Source organism: Rattus norvegicus, chromosome 14, assembly GCF_036323735.1.
Source record: "Rattus norvegicus strain BN/NHsdMcwi chromosome 14, GRCr8, whole genome shotgun sequence".
NCBI lineage: Eukaryota > Metazoa > Chordata > Mammalia > Rodentia > Muridae > Rattus > Rattus norvegicus.
The window spans coordinates 83,246,000-83,259,089 of NC_086032.1; the positions used below are offsets into that span (position 1 = coordinate 83,246,000).

At 46.6% G+C, this 13,090-nt stretch overlaps 2 protein-coding genes across 2 annotated transcripts in view; one reads left to right on the plus strand and one right to left on the minus strand.

The window, feature by feature from the left end:
• The window catches only part of Ccdc157 (coiled-coil domain containing 157), a 19,003-nt gene extending 9,990 nt beyond the window's left edge, over positions 1-9,013 (minus strand). Inside the window, exons 1-3 of the mRNA XM_001062582.7 lie at positions 8,777-9,013; positions 1,677-1,824; positions 432-690 (exon numbers count right to left, since the gene is read on the minus strand). Of these exons, the coding sequence (XP_001062582.3) occupies positions 432-690; positions 1,677-1,824; positions 8,777-9,013 (644 nt within the window). The remainder of the gene's footprint in view (positions 1-431; positions 691-1,676; positions 1,825-8,776) is intronic.
• Positions 8,972-13,090, plus strand: part of Sf3a1 (splicing factor 3A subunit 1) — a 20,750-nt gene continuing 16,631 nt past the window's right edge. The window contains exons 1-2 of the mRNA NM_001107235.1: positions 8,972-9,166; positions 9,689-9,810. Of these exons, the coding sequence (NP_001100705.1) occupies positions 9,104-9,166; positions 9,689-9,810 (185 nt within the window). The 5' untranslated portion in view covers positions 8,972-9,103. The remainder of the gene's footprint in view (positions 9,167-9,688; positions 9,811-13,090) is intronic.

The window sequence follows — 13,090 nt, forward strand, 5'->3', positions numbered from 1 at the left end:
AACTCCTCTGCCTTCTCTATCTCCACCCTGCAACATTTCTGATGCCCATTGATCCCCTCTCAATTTACTAGCATGGACAGGTTTTGAGTGCCAGAAGCCTGGGTTGTGGTCCTCACAGCATAGAGAGTGGGTGAAGGGAAGAAACTGGCTTCTTTCTAGCAGGGCTGGGGTGGGAAAAGACACCGCCCACTTCTGGCCTTGTGATGCAGAGAGCGAAGGCAGCTCATAAGATGCCTGATGAAAATGCTGTGCAGTAGCTATAGTGTTCCTGACACACAGAAACCTGAGGTGAAAGCGGGCAGAGTTGTGGTATTGTGAGGATGAGGGCAAACACTCCCTGAAGCAGACAGGATAGCACAGCATAACACAGTACAGAATAAAAACTCAAGGTTTCAACATCTCTAGACGTCCAGGTTTGGTCCAGGCCTCACCTGTCAATGACCAGCTCCAGCAGCACGGCATGGGACAACTGTGTGAACTCAGGGTCACCTGGCACATGGTCATAGTGCTCTAGAAGGGCCACCATGTCAAGGTCACAGGCCACACGGTCAGGAAACTTCCAGGAGGGGAAGCGCACAGGCCCGGCACGGGAGAACACATCCACAATGGTGCCTTGCAGGTCGGTGAGGTCCTTGCGCAGGCTGTCCATACAAGCCTGGCTGCCTAGCAGGTGTGCCATCCCCACAGCTCCTGGGGTTGAGAGAGGAGCCAAGGCCAGCCAGACTGGTGTGGCTACTGCCAGGAGAACCTTATAAACCCTGCTCTGCCTAGGCGTTCCACGTGCACCTCTGAATTTTGGGAGAAATCCTGAGAGATTGGCCTTTTAGGACCTGGTTCTGGATGCCTTGGTCAACCTCCCTTTCACCTACCCAGCCCTGTGACTACCCTACCTCCAGAGAGGCTGCTTGCCCCAGGCCTCCCTTGCTACATGAGAGCAGGGGTGAGTCTCCTACCTGTGGGGAACAGAGGACGCCCTGCGTGAGTGAAGTCCCAACTAGATGCATACTACTGGAATGAGCACAGCAATATGAAGGACTGCAGAGCCTCAGACCCAGAGGCAAGGGTCAGCCATCCTGGGGTCCCGAGCACATGTGTTCACAGTGCACTCAGACCATGTCCACCACCGCTTTCTCCCTGCTCCTTGCTGAGTTTCAACATAGCTGGACAGTCGCAGCCTGAAGACCACCCACCTCAGAGACTGCCTGCCAAGATTAGCTTAACCCACCCCCTCGATTCAGCTACATCCCCAAAACTGTGCCTCCTTGTTTATCCATATTAGCCCTGCCTCCTGTTCAACTCTATCCAATAAATACACCATGCGTCTGGAGTGCTGTGGTTTCTCTCTTCCAACCTCTGGTTTTCCTTGTGTCTGTATTTTCTTCATCCCATCTCTGCTCCCAGTCAGGTCTAAGTAATGAGCCATGGCAGTAGACACAGCCAAAACACATCATAGCTTCAGCATGACGGAATGCTAGCTAGAATCTACCCCCACCCTACCGTCACCCCACCCCAGTGAGCACGTGCACCGTGCCCTTTGAGCTCATTACTACATGACCTGGTCACCAAGTCTGAGAATTGAGGACCAGCCTGGACCCAGAGGTTCTGGGAAACTCAGAGATACCCAGGGTGGTCTGTAGCAGACTCTGGGGGTCCCAGAACACTTCTTCTGCCCTTACCTCTCACAGATGTTTGCCCATGAAGCTGGAGTGACCGACTATGTCCAGCTTTTGGACTAGGCTGTGAGGTCCGGGACTCATGCAGGTGCCTGGCTTTCTGGCTCCTGGCTTCCTGGTTCAGGGCTGGCCGCAAGCGGCCCTCCCATCCCTGGAAATGGATACACAGGAGAGTGAGTGAGGATACAGTCAAGAAGGCGCCCTTGAAGATTGGGTGGGGGCCATCTGCCCCAGGTTAGAGGAAGAGGATGAGGAAAAGACTGGAGCGCATCGCCTTTAGCCCAACTAGGGTGGGTAAGCTTCAGTGTTGCCCCTTCCCAGAGCTGCCCCTTTTATACAGAAGGGCGAACACTGGAGTCCAGAGAAGCCACCCAGGCAGGAGCAATTTACAGTGTGACATCTGTCTTCCATCCTTAGCCATGCTGCTTCTAGAGCAGCTGTGTCCAAAACAAGACAAAACAAAACAAAACACCTATAACGCAATGAATGGCAACTTGGAAACAGAGAAACAGCAGAAGCACAAGACTACTTTTCCACTCCCCTCCCCCTTCCCTGAACAGGCTGTAAAACCAGGAACTTTGACAGCCCTCCCTTCTTCACTGAAGACCTCATATGATAAGCATCCTCTGGAAAATCTAGGTGGCAAGGAATATCACAGGAGAAGGGGGGGAAACTACCTGGAGCCAGTGAGGCGGCTCAGAAGGGAAAAACTCTTGCCACCAAGGCTGACCACCTGAGTTTGATCTGTAGAATTCATCCTGTGGTACAAGGACAGCACTGATCCACAAAAGTTGTCCTCTGACCTCCACACACTGCACTGTACACATGCACTTTATACGCACACATGAACACATACACACATATTATATTAGTAAACAGGTAACTTTTTTTTAAAAGAATAAAACTGAACAGTCTATTTTGGTTCATGAATTATCTTGCACTGGCTTATGTATTGGTGGCTTGGCTACCATCGGTGAGCTCTGGGGAGGTAACTGATGTCAAAGGTTTTGATGTACTATTAGGTTCACAGATGTATAATATGATGGCATTTCTGGGAGGTAGTATAAAGTAGAGGGTGGGGCCTTGCTGGAAGAAGTAGGTCACCATCGTGTGTCCCTGGGGGCTATGCCTTGCCCTGGATCTCCCTCTGCTTTTATTCTCTGCTTCCTGACTGCCAACAGGTGAAGAGCCTCCTCTTTCACATGCTCCTACATCTCACCACCAGCCCAGAGTCAATGGGGGACTTGAGTCTCTGAACCAGAGAGCCAAAATGATTCTTCCATTAGGCAACAAGAAAAGACGTCCTAAGTTTCCCCTCTTTATTACTGTTAGAGCATAGGCTTATCTTCTAATTATGTTATTTCAAATGGTTGTCTGAAAGGTTTCCTGGTGTCTTTTGGGTCTTTATTTCTGAAAACTCCAAAATATAAAAATTTATTTATCTATTTTTTTTTGGTCTTTTTTTCGGAGCTGGGGACCGAACCCAGGGCCTTGTGCTTCCTAGGCAAGCGCTCTACCACTGAGCTAAATCCCCAGCGCCTATTTATCTATTTTTAATTAACTAATATATGTTAAAGAATGTGATAGTCTGAATGAGAATGGTCCCTATAGGCCCATATGTTTGGCTCCCAGTTAGTGGAACTGTTTGGGAAGGATTAGGAGGTGTGACCTTGTTGGGGGAGGTGTGTCATTGGAGTAGGCTCTGCGGTTTCCAAAGGCCTAGTCTCCATCTCTGCCTGCATCTTTCAGATCAGATGTGAGTTCTTAGCTACTGCTCCAATACCCTGCCTGCCTGTCATGGATTCATCTGCAGGAGCTCTAAGCTAGCTTCAATTAAATCATCCTTCCATAAGCTGCCTTCGACATGGCATCTCTTCACACCAATAAAACTAAGACAAAGCATTTGAAATATTTTAGTTAATTTATGTTATGTTTATGATGGCTTTGCCTGCATGTGTATTCCTGGTGCCTGCTGAGGTCAGAAGAGGACTGTGGATCCTCTAGAATTAGAGTTGCCTGTGGTTATAAGCCACATGTAGGTGTTAGGAACTAAATTCGGGTCCTCTGCAAGAGCAGTCAGTAACCTCTGAGGTATCTTTCAGCCCACATAGCAAGACTATTATAAAATAATTTTTTACGATTTTCTGCCTGTTTTTTTGTTTTGTTTTTTTGTTTTTTTTTGGGGGGGGTTGTTTTGTTTTTTTGAGATAGGGTTTGACTATGAACATATAGACCAGGCTGGCCTTCAACTCAGAAATCCACCTGCCTCTGCCTCCCAAATGCTGGGATTAAGGATATATGCACCTGGCCCTGCTTTTCTTTTCTTTGAATATATGTCTTATTAGTTGTAGGGTTCTCAGTCACGAACCAGTGATGAGTAGGTTAAAATATTACTTTCCCTCACCTAAGCCACACCAAAAGGAGTAAAAAGAAAGCTGGAGAGATGGTTCTCATGTAGAGAACCCGGGTTGGCTCTCCTGACCCACAACCATTTATCTGTGACTCTGGTTCCAGACAATGGAATGCCCTGTTTTACCTCTGCAGGCACCGTACACATGTGGTAGCCAGATATGTCTGCTGGCAAAACACCCACACCTACCACATATGAGTATAAATGAGTATTTTCCAAAGATTTAAAAACATGCTTGTTTAGTGTTTAAAAAAAAAAACACTAAAAAGAGACTAATTTTATTTAGCATAAATTACTAAAAATATTATTTCGACATGAACTCAATATGAAATTAATATGTTCATACATTCTTTTTTCTATTTATTTATTTACTTAATGAATGTTCATACACTGTCTCTGTCTTAAGACACACCAGAAAATGGCATCAGATCCCATTACAGATGGTTGTGAGCCACCATGTGGTTGCTGGGATTTGAACTCAGGACCTCTGGAAGAGCAGCCAGTGCTCTTAACCACTGAGCCATCTCTCTGGTCCTATTTTTTAATTTTTTGAGACAGGTTCTCTCTATGAACTCCTGACTGGCCTGAAACTCACTACATAGACCAGGCTGAATTTGAACTCATAAAGATCTGCCTGCCTATGCCTCCCGAGTGTTGGCATTAAACATGTGTATCACTATGCACAGCTATTTGTTTTTTAACTTATTTATTTTTATTTTTGTATATGTGTATTGTCTATGAGTACCCATGGAGTCTCAGTGTTGAATCCCACGGAGCTGATATTATAGGCAGCTCAGTCACCTGACACGAGTGCTCGGAAATGAACTCAAGTTTGGTTGCCTGAAACAGCAAAACATGCTCTTACCTGCTGAGTTCTCTCTCTAGCCTGGCTTTTTTTTTTTAAGATTTATTCATTATGTATATATAAGTACACTGTAGCTCTCTTCAGACACACCAGAAGAGGGCATTGAATTCCATCATAGATGGTTGTGAGCCACCATGTGGTTGCTGGGAATTGAACTCAGGACCTCTGGAAGAGCAGTCAGTGCTCTTAACCACTGAGCCATCTCTCCAGCCCCAGCAAGACAGTTTGGTGGTGGGCATGATGGACCCTGTCTTAATTCTAGCATTCAGGAAGCAGAGGTTGACACAGGCAGACCTTTGCAAGTTCAAGGCCAGCCTGGTTTATAATGTGAGTTTCAAACAGAGAAATCCTGTCTCAAAAGACCAAAAAGGAAACACCTGTGTTCTTGGCTGGCCTGGGCCTTGACTTTCAAGACTTTCAGGTTCCGATCCCTATGCCTGTACTTCCCAAGTGCTGAAATTAATTATAGGTGTGCACCATCATATCCTACAGATGTTGGGGACTGAACTCAGGGTTTTGTGCATGCTAGGTAAATGCTGTACTTACTGAGCTAGACCTCCTAGCCCTTTAACCTTTTTTTTTTTTTTTTGGTTCTTTTTTTCGGAGCTGGGGATCGAACCCAGGGCCTTGTGCTTCCTAGGCAAGCGCTCTACCACTGAGCTAAATCCCCAACCCCATTTTTTTTTTTTAATTTATTAAGCCACCAATCAAGTGTTTATTTGACGCTCATGGTACATCTCAATTTGTACCACAGAGTATTTTTTTTAAAAAATTATAATTTTTTTGGTGATTTGAAACAGTGTCTCTCTACATAGCCCTGGCTGTCCTGTAACTCACTATGTAGACCAGGCTGGCCTCAAACTCATAGAGATCCACTGTCTTTGCCTGTCAAGTGCTGGGATTAAAGATGTTTGCCACCACACCTGGCCCTATTTCAAATACTGGAAAGCCACTTGGGACTGGCTAGTGACTAAAGTACAGCCAAAGGCTTCAGTGCTTCGTATGCATCGACATAAGATTGAACATCTACTACCTGCTAGGGTCAGGCAGGGCCTGGCGACATAGGCCTATAACTCTAGCACTTAGGAGGCTAAGGCAGGAGGAATGCAAGTTCAAAGGCAGCCTGGGCTATATAGTGAAACTGGGGAGGAAGGGAGAGAGATCCTTCAGGAACACTAACTATATCTGAGTTTCCCCACAAGGAATAATACTCAGGCACAAACAAACACACTGCACTCATATTCTCCCATGTGTTGGCTTGGCAACTGCCTCTGGGGAGATAGTGCAGCAACCCAAGAGATTGTGTCTCCAAGGAACGAGGTGGGGGAAACGGGGAGAGCAGCAACGGAAGGAAACATCCTGAAAAGGCCATGAAGGAAAGAAAGCAAGCAAGAAATCCTAGGCTGGGGAGAAGCATTCAGGAGGCAAAGCACTTTAGGCTCCTGGGTGCCAAAAAATATTGATCTGTCTACTGGGGCCACCTTGGATACCAATTCCCATGAGATTCTGGGTCAAAACATCAAGAATATTCAAAGTTACGCAGAAACTGTGGCTTGACAGTAGCGCACTTACTTAACGTAAGGAGCCCTAGGCCAATCGACAGCACCAGAAACATAAATACGCACAGAATATCCAAGGTCACTTCCTATCGATTCCTTTAAAACCAGAGCATATGCAGATGCATAGTGTGGGAAGCACTGACCGTGGGTGTCAAGTGGAAGGACGTATGACATGGACTTCCTCTGTAATTTCTAGTGCGCCTGGCTCTAACGGAACCAACATTATCATGAAAGGGGCAGCAGCTAGTAATGTTACTTGATGCTTTGTGATTCCCAAAGAAGGGTAGGAGCCTTTCCTTCTCTCTACTCAACCCTCGAGTCCCCCTCTGTCAAACACCTAACGCCATGTCTGAAGTCCATGCTTGTTTATGTCCACTGAGATTCGGTCACCACTAAGAAAAGAAAACAGTTTTGAAACTCTAAAACCATCTACATGGCAATTTCCAGCCTCTGACTGTCTTAGGTAGGGTTTTACTACTGTGAACAGAAAACATGACCAAGGCAACTCTTATAAGGATGACATTTAATTGGGGCTGGCTTACAGGTTCAGAGGTTCAGTCCATTATCATCAAAGCAGGAGCATGGCCGAGTCTAGGAAGGCATGGGGCCGGAGGAGCTTAGAGTTCCATTTCTTTTTCCAAAGGCAGCTAGCAGAAGACTGGCTCCCAAGCAGCCAGAAGGAAGGCATTAAAGCCCATGCCCACAGTGGCACACCTACTCTAACAAGGCAACACCTACTCCATCCAACAAGGCCACACACACTTCCTAATAGTGCCACTCCCTGGGCAAAGCATATACAAACCATCACATTCCACTCCCTGACTCCCATAGGCTTGTTCAAACATATGGGAACCATACCTAAATATAGCATAATGCAAAATACATTTAGTCCAACATCAAGAGTCCCTATACTGTACAGCACTCTCAACCATGTTAAAAAAAGAAAGGTCCAAAGTTCAAAGTTTCTTCTAAGATTCAAGCAGGTTTTTTTAACTGTAATCCCATATAAAGTAAAAAATACTGGACCGAAGCAAGATAGAAAACCAGTTGGGCAAACTCCAAAACCCATGTCTCCAGGTCCAATGCCAGAGCATCCTTCAGATCTCTAGCTCCTTTCACCCTTGTTGAGTGCTGTTGGCCCATGTGGCCCTCAATGGCAGCACACTTCATTCTCTTGGGCTGGTTCCACTGTTAGCAGCTTTTCTCAGCAGGTAACTGAGAAAAGGACTCTGGCATCTCTAACAGCTTGGGGTCTCCAAGGCAACTTCAACTTTACAGCTTCTTATTCCAATGTATGGGGTCCACAGAACATCTTCTGGGCTCCTCCAAAGGGCTCGGGTCACCTCTCCAGCTCTGCCCTCCGTAGCACTCTAGGCTCTGGTTGACTCCACTCCCCTGCTGCTGCTGTTCCTGGTGACCAGCCCATGGTACTGGCATCTCCAATATACTGGAGTCTTCCATAGCAACTAGGCTTCACCAATAGCCTCTCATAGGCTCTCCTCATGGTCTCAAGCCTCAACTACTTTGGATGACTTCCTCAGTCCTGGGCCATCAACTGTAACTGCATCTTCACCAATGGCCTTCCTTGGCTCTCACAGTGCCAAGCCTCAGCTGCTCTTCATGACCCCTTCACGTCTTCAAAACCAGTAGTACCCTGGATGACTCTTACACATTATTAAGTACAGCTTCTTTGTGCTCTCAGAAAACACTTCCCAGAAGATTTCACCTCAGTGATTCTGGTCTCTTCTTAATCCCTACTAATTTCTTAGCTCCAGATAAGAAGCATCAATTGTCCCAGTAACCCCTTCTATTCTTGACTCTAAAGTTAAGGCCATGTGGTAAAGCTGTTGAATTCTGCTGCCTGCTGGGGCTGGCCGCCCTTTATTCTATTACCAGCTTTCTGTTTTTCAACTCCCTCACTGCCTACCCTTGACTGTCCTGCAATTTGCTCAGTAGATTGACCTTGAACTCAGAGATCTGTATAGCTTTGTCTCCTGAGACTAAAAAATGTTAGCACCATGTCCTGGGCTCTGCAAGGAGGTATCAGGAGGAGGTAATGCTGAACCGAAAAACAGGTCTAAAGGTGTAGTTAAGTGGGGCTTTATGGCAACGGGTCTAATGGGAGAAGAATTCTTCAAAATGACAGGCCAAACAGAAAACAAAACGAAGGCAGGGGTTCGGGGTGTAGGGGTTAGGGGGGTTGCTGGGGTTACAGAGGAACCGGCCAGGGTCGGGAGGGGAGTTCAGCAAATGATGTAGAATGGCTTACCTGTCTCCGGCGTCGCAGCCTCAGCTCTGTGTCTGGCAAGCTCACAGAACTTCCTCCGGAGCGCCTGCGGCTCCAGGGATCCCTCGAAACTCTAAAGCAGGGCGCCCAGGACGCTGCCATAGCAACGGCGTACCGTGCCATCGTGCACGCGGGGCGGGGCTGGAAGTGAGACACGGCGAGGGGGCGGGGCCGGAAGTGCCTCCGCGGCTTTTCTCTGGGTCGTCGCCATCTTGCCATTGAGTTGGAGACTTCGTGTGGTGAGCTTAACCTTGTCGCCGTACCGGTTGTCCACACCGAGGCGGACTGGCAGCCCTGAGCGTCGCAGTCATGCAGGCCGGACCCGTGCAGGCGGTACCCCCGCCGCCGCCAGTAGTCACTGAGCCCAAACAGGTACCGTGCCCCGTGCTCCTCCGCCTGCAGTCCTGTTGTAGGCCTCGTTCCTCCACTCCCGCGCGGGCGCTGTGGCACTTCTGCTGGAAGCACAGGCCACCCTGAAGGACTTGGTGGGACTGCAAGTCCCAGGAGTCAGCGCGCCGCGTTGCCTTCTGGTCTCAAAAAGATTTCCCTAAACCGGACTTTTCAAAACTAGCCTGCGGACTTGAGCCTCGGCTTCCCCTGGGGGCTTATTTGAACCACGAAACCTCCATTCTAAGGAGGAGAGCCAAGAAAGCCATTCTTTTCCCTAGATTAGGAATGGTTGTATAAATACCGTATGGTTAAGAAAGCTTGCTTTGTTTTTAACTGCTTCCCAATGCTAGCTTCTTGGATGCTAACCCAAGAGAGTCTGCAGTCTGCAGGACACAGTCCTGTCAGTGGTATCATGGAGAAACGCTGAGGGCTGGTGTAGTTTTTATGATCTCCTAATCCAAGCCAGGGACTTGAAGACCTTACTCCCTTTTTCTGTTTTCACAGCCAAATGAAGAAGAAGCATCATCAAAGGAGGATTCCACCCCTTCCAAGCCAGTGGTGGGGATTATTTACCCTCCTCCAGAGGTCAGGAATATCGTCGACAAGACCGCCAGTTTTGTGGCCAGGTAACAGCTGCTGCTGCACAGTGGGTCAGGGGAATTGTAGTATAAAGGGCTTTTGAATCGGGCACCATGGGGTGTTTTAGAGGCTCTAGCTTAGGCTTCCAAAACCACAGTAGAGCAGTGAGGTAGGCGATAGACAGGACTGGTATCATTGACATACCATGATAGTAATCACAGTGAAAGCCCCATCTAGCTGTATATTTCTGCTTCCAAAACAAATCTGAGGAATTCCTGGTAGCACCTTTGTGACTGATACTGTGTGTATGCTGTGTGTTTGAGCTGCTGGCCTGAGGAAATGAGTTGATTTTTCTCATTGTGAAAGGGCTACTTTCCACAGAGACTCAAATGATCGGTTACAGATGAGCTAAGAGCAAGCTGTTAAAACTGGTCAGGATTTCTCTCAGCCTCTTCATCCCACACACTTCTACATCCTTGGATGCTATTTTCTGAGGACCACTTGACTCCCAACGGTCAACACGTCCCCTGACTTAGGGCATTTATAGAGAGAGAGTATTCTTTTGGCAACCAGCATCGATATCCAGTCTGCAGAGTTTGGTTTGTCCTTAGAATCCTTAAAAAAGAAAAATCCTATTGCCACACTTAAAAATGAGGTGATCTCACCAGCAGTCTGGATTTCTGTCTTTTCTTGAACCAGACTGCAATGTTTGGTTCCAAACTTCCTAATAAAGTGAAGCACCTCTCTAATAAAGATTCCGATTGATATATTTTCCCATCACTGGACAGGCTTTAATTACCTTGGATTTTCACTTAAAAGATGCCCTAAGATAGGGCATTGAGTGTTGTGTGTGATTGGCTAGTATTTCACAGCAACCCTTTTCCTAATAATAATGCATAAGGAATAAGTGCAGTCTTACTGTGAGGGCAACTCCTGCCCGCTGTTGTCACCGTTCACCGTTCATTAGTCCTTTGCCCTTGGCACCCGTTTTTAAATACGGTAATAACACAAGTACTGTCATGTCCCCATTCTCTTTGCATGCTAAACTGTAAACATTTCCTAATTACCTTTTCCTCCTGCTGTATGCTTTCTATGGCGAGGGTGCAGGGTGTCCAGGCTGTCTTCTCTTTGAGACTGTTTCCAGTGTTTCCACTTGGTCAGTGAAGCTGTACGAGGAGTTTGAACATTACCTTTCCCTCTTAGATAGTTTCTTTAGAAGAAAACTGAAACAATAGTGATTAGGAGAACATGGAAAGCTTCAGGGGTTGGGGAGACAGCTTAGTTCATTCAAGTTCCTGTCACAAGAGTAAACAAGAGCTTGAGTTTGGATCCCATGGTGTATAACCCACAGATACCCATGTTAAAGCAAGATTGAGCAATGGTTACATCTGGTAACCTCAGTACTGGAGAATAGAGACTGACAGATTCCTGGAGCTCAGTGGCCAGCAAATTGCTGTGCTTCATATTAACTAAGGTGGGGCCAGTGTATTCATGTATTCTGAAGGCAGGAGCAGGTTGATCTCTGTGCGTTTCGGGCCACCCTAGTCTACACAGCATTCTGATGAGCCAGGGATGCATGGACCCTATCTAAAATAAATAGGTAGATAAATCTAAATAAGGCAGGAAGTGATTGGGGAAGACAATGGACATGAGTATCTGGCCTCTGGGTATGGGTGCACATAAGTGTGCACTTAGAAACATCTCAGTTTCCCAAGTAGCTTTCTGATAATTGTGTCATCCTTTGCCTCCACAGCAAAAAAAAAAAAAAAAAGACTGACCAAGTTCTCTTAAAAATAAATACTTGTTACTGGACATAGTGATACATACCTGTAATCTTGGTGCTAGCAAGGAATGTTAGAGAGACTAGCCTGGCTACATGGTGGGCTCTATTTTAATGAAGGGAAATGGGAGCTGGAGAAGTGGCTCAGAAGTTAAGACCACTTTCTGCTCCTACATAGGACCTGAGTTTGGCTCCCAGGACCCATGTCAGGTAACTCACAGCTACAGAGTCTGAATACCTGCATGCATGCCCTTTAATATGCACTCGTGCACACAGAGTCAATTTTCTTTTTTTTTTTTTTTTAAGAAAAGGAAAATGAAGTGGATACCTTCAAGTTCCATAATGTGTGAGTTTAAGGCCAGCCTAGGCTTGTGAGTTTTTTATCAAGGCTGAAAAAAAATAAATGGGTTGATTGTGTAGCTTAGTGGTAGAGTGAGTATATGTCTCCATGTATAGGACATGAGTTCTGTTTCTAGTAGTGTAAACATCTCACCATGTTTCCAGATGGGTTTTTATCCTTGGTGATCATTTTTGTAGGAATTCTGAAATCTGACCTTGAGATGGCTCAATGGGGTAATGTTTGCAACACAAGTAAAGGTAGGCCACTCCTCAGAGCTTGCTGATTGGCCGGCTTGCTAACATAACCATAGTGGTGAGCTCCAGGTTCAGTGCAAGACCCTGCATCAAAGAATGAGAATGACAGTGATAGAGGAGGGTACTTACTCAGTGTTGGCCTCTGGTCTCCACGTGACCTGACCATAAACATGTGCATGTTCTTCCCCTACCTTCTCATGCTTTACAGTGAAGGGACAGGTCACAATCTTGGTCTTGGAGAGAGCCGGTATTCAGGTCTCTGCTAGGCCACATGCTCAGGAGGCAGGCAGTGGGTGTCTGCAGCCAAGTCTGACCGAGTAAAAGGAGCATTTTCTCTGTAGATGAAATTACCTTCAAAAGGCTCTGCCAGCTGGACTACATGACAGTCAGGCTCTTCTGCTGAAATCTGTTTCTTGTGTTGGAGGAGCTAATTCTAAAATTAACAGGAAGCCAACTTAGAGCGCTGGAATTTCTTGGAATAAGTACATCTGCCTTTGCATGTCTTTTTAAGCGTTCCCTGATGTGTAGAGACCCATGGCTTAGGAGGCAGTACTGCAAGAGACAACCAGACCTATTTTTCTAGAAGCCAGTAGTCTCCATGGGCATTTTCCAGGCATGGTGACCTGATCTGGCAGGACCCAAATCTGTATCCATCCTGTATATGCATGATGTGCATTACATAGGAGGTAGGAAAATGCTTCTTTCCAAAGCATGAGGTTCTGCTTGGACTAATACACAGTCAAATTGAGACCTCATGGTATTAGTCACACTACAGGGTGTAACCAGAATTTGCTAGAGGCTAAGCCTGTGTCATAGATTTGTTGTGATGGCTTTCTTAACCATAAAGTTGCCTGCATCTTGTCTTCTGCTCTGTTTAATTGACAGAGCCAGGGGTATGAAAGTCTAGAGAAAGAGTGGCTTGTCTGGCACGAGTACCTGGAGCCTTGGCTTGG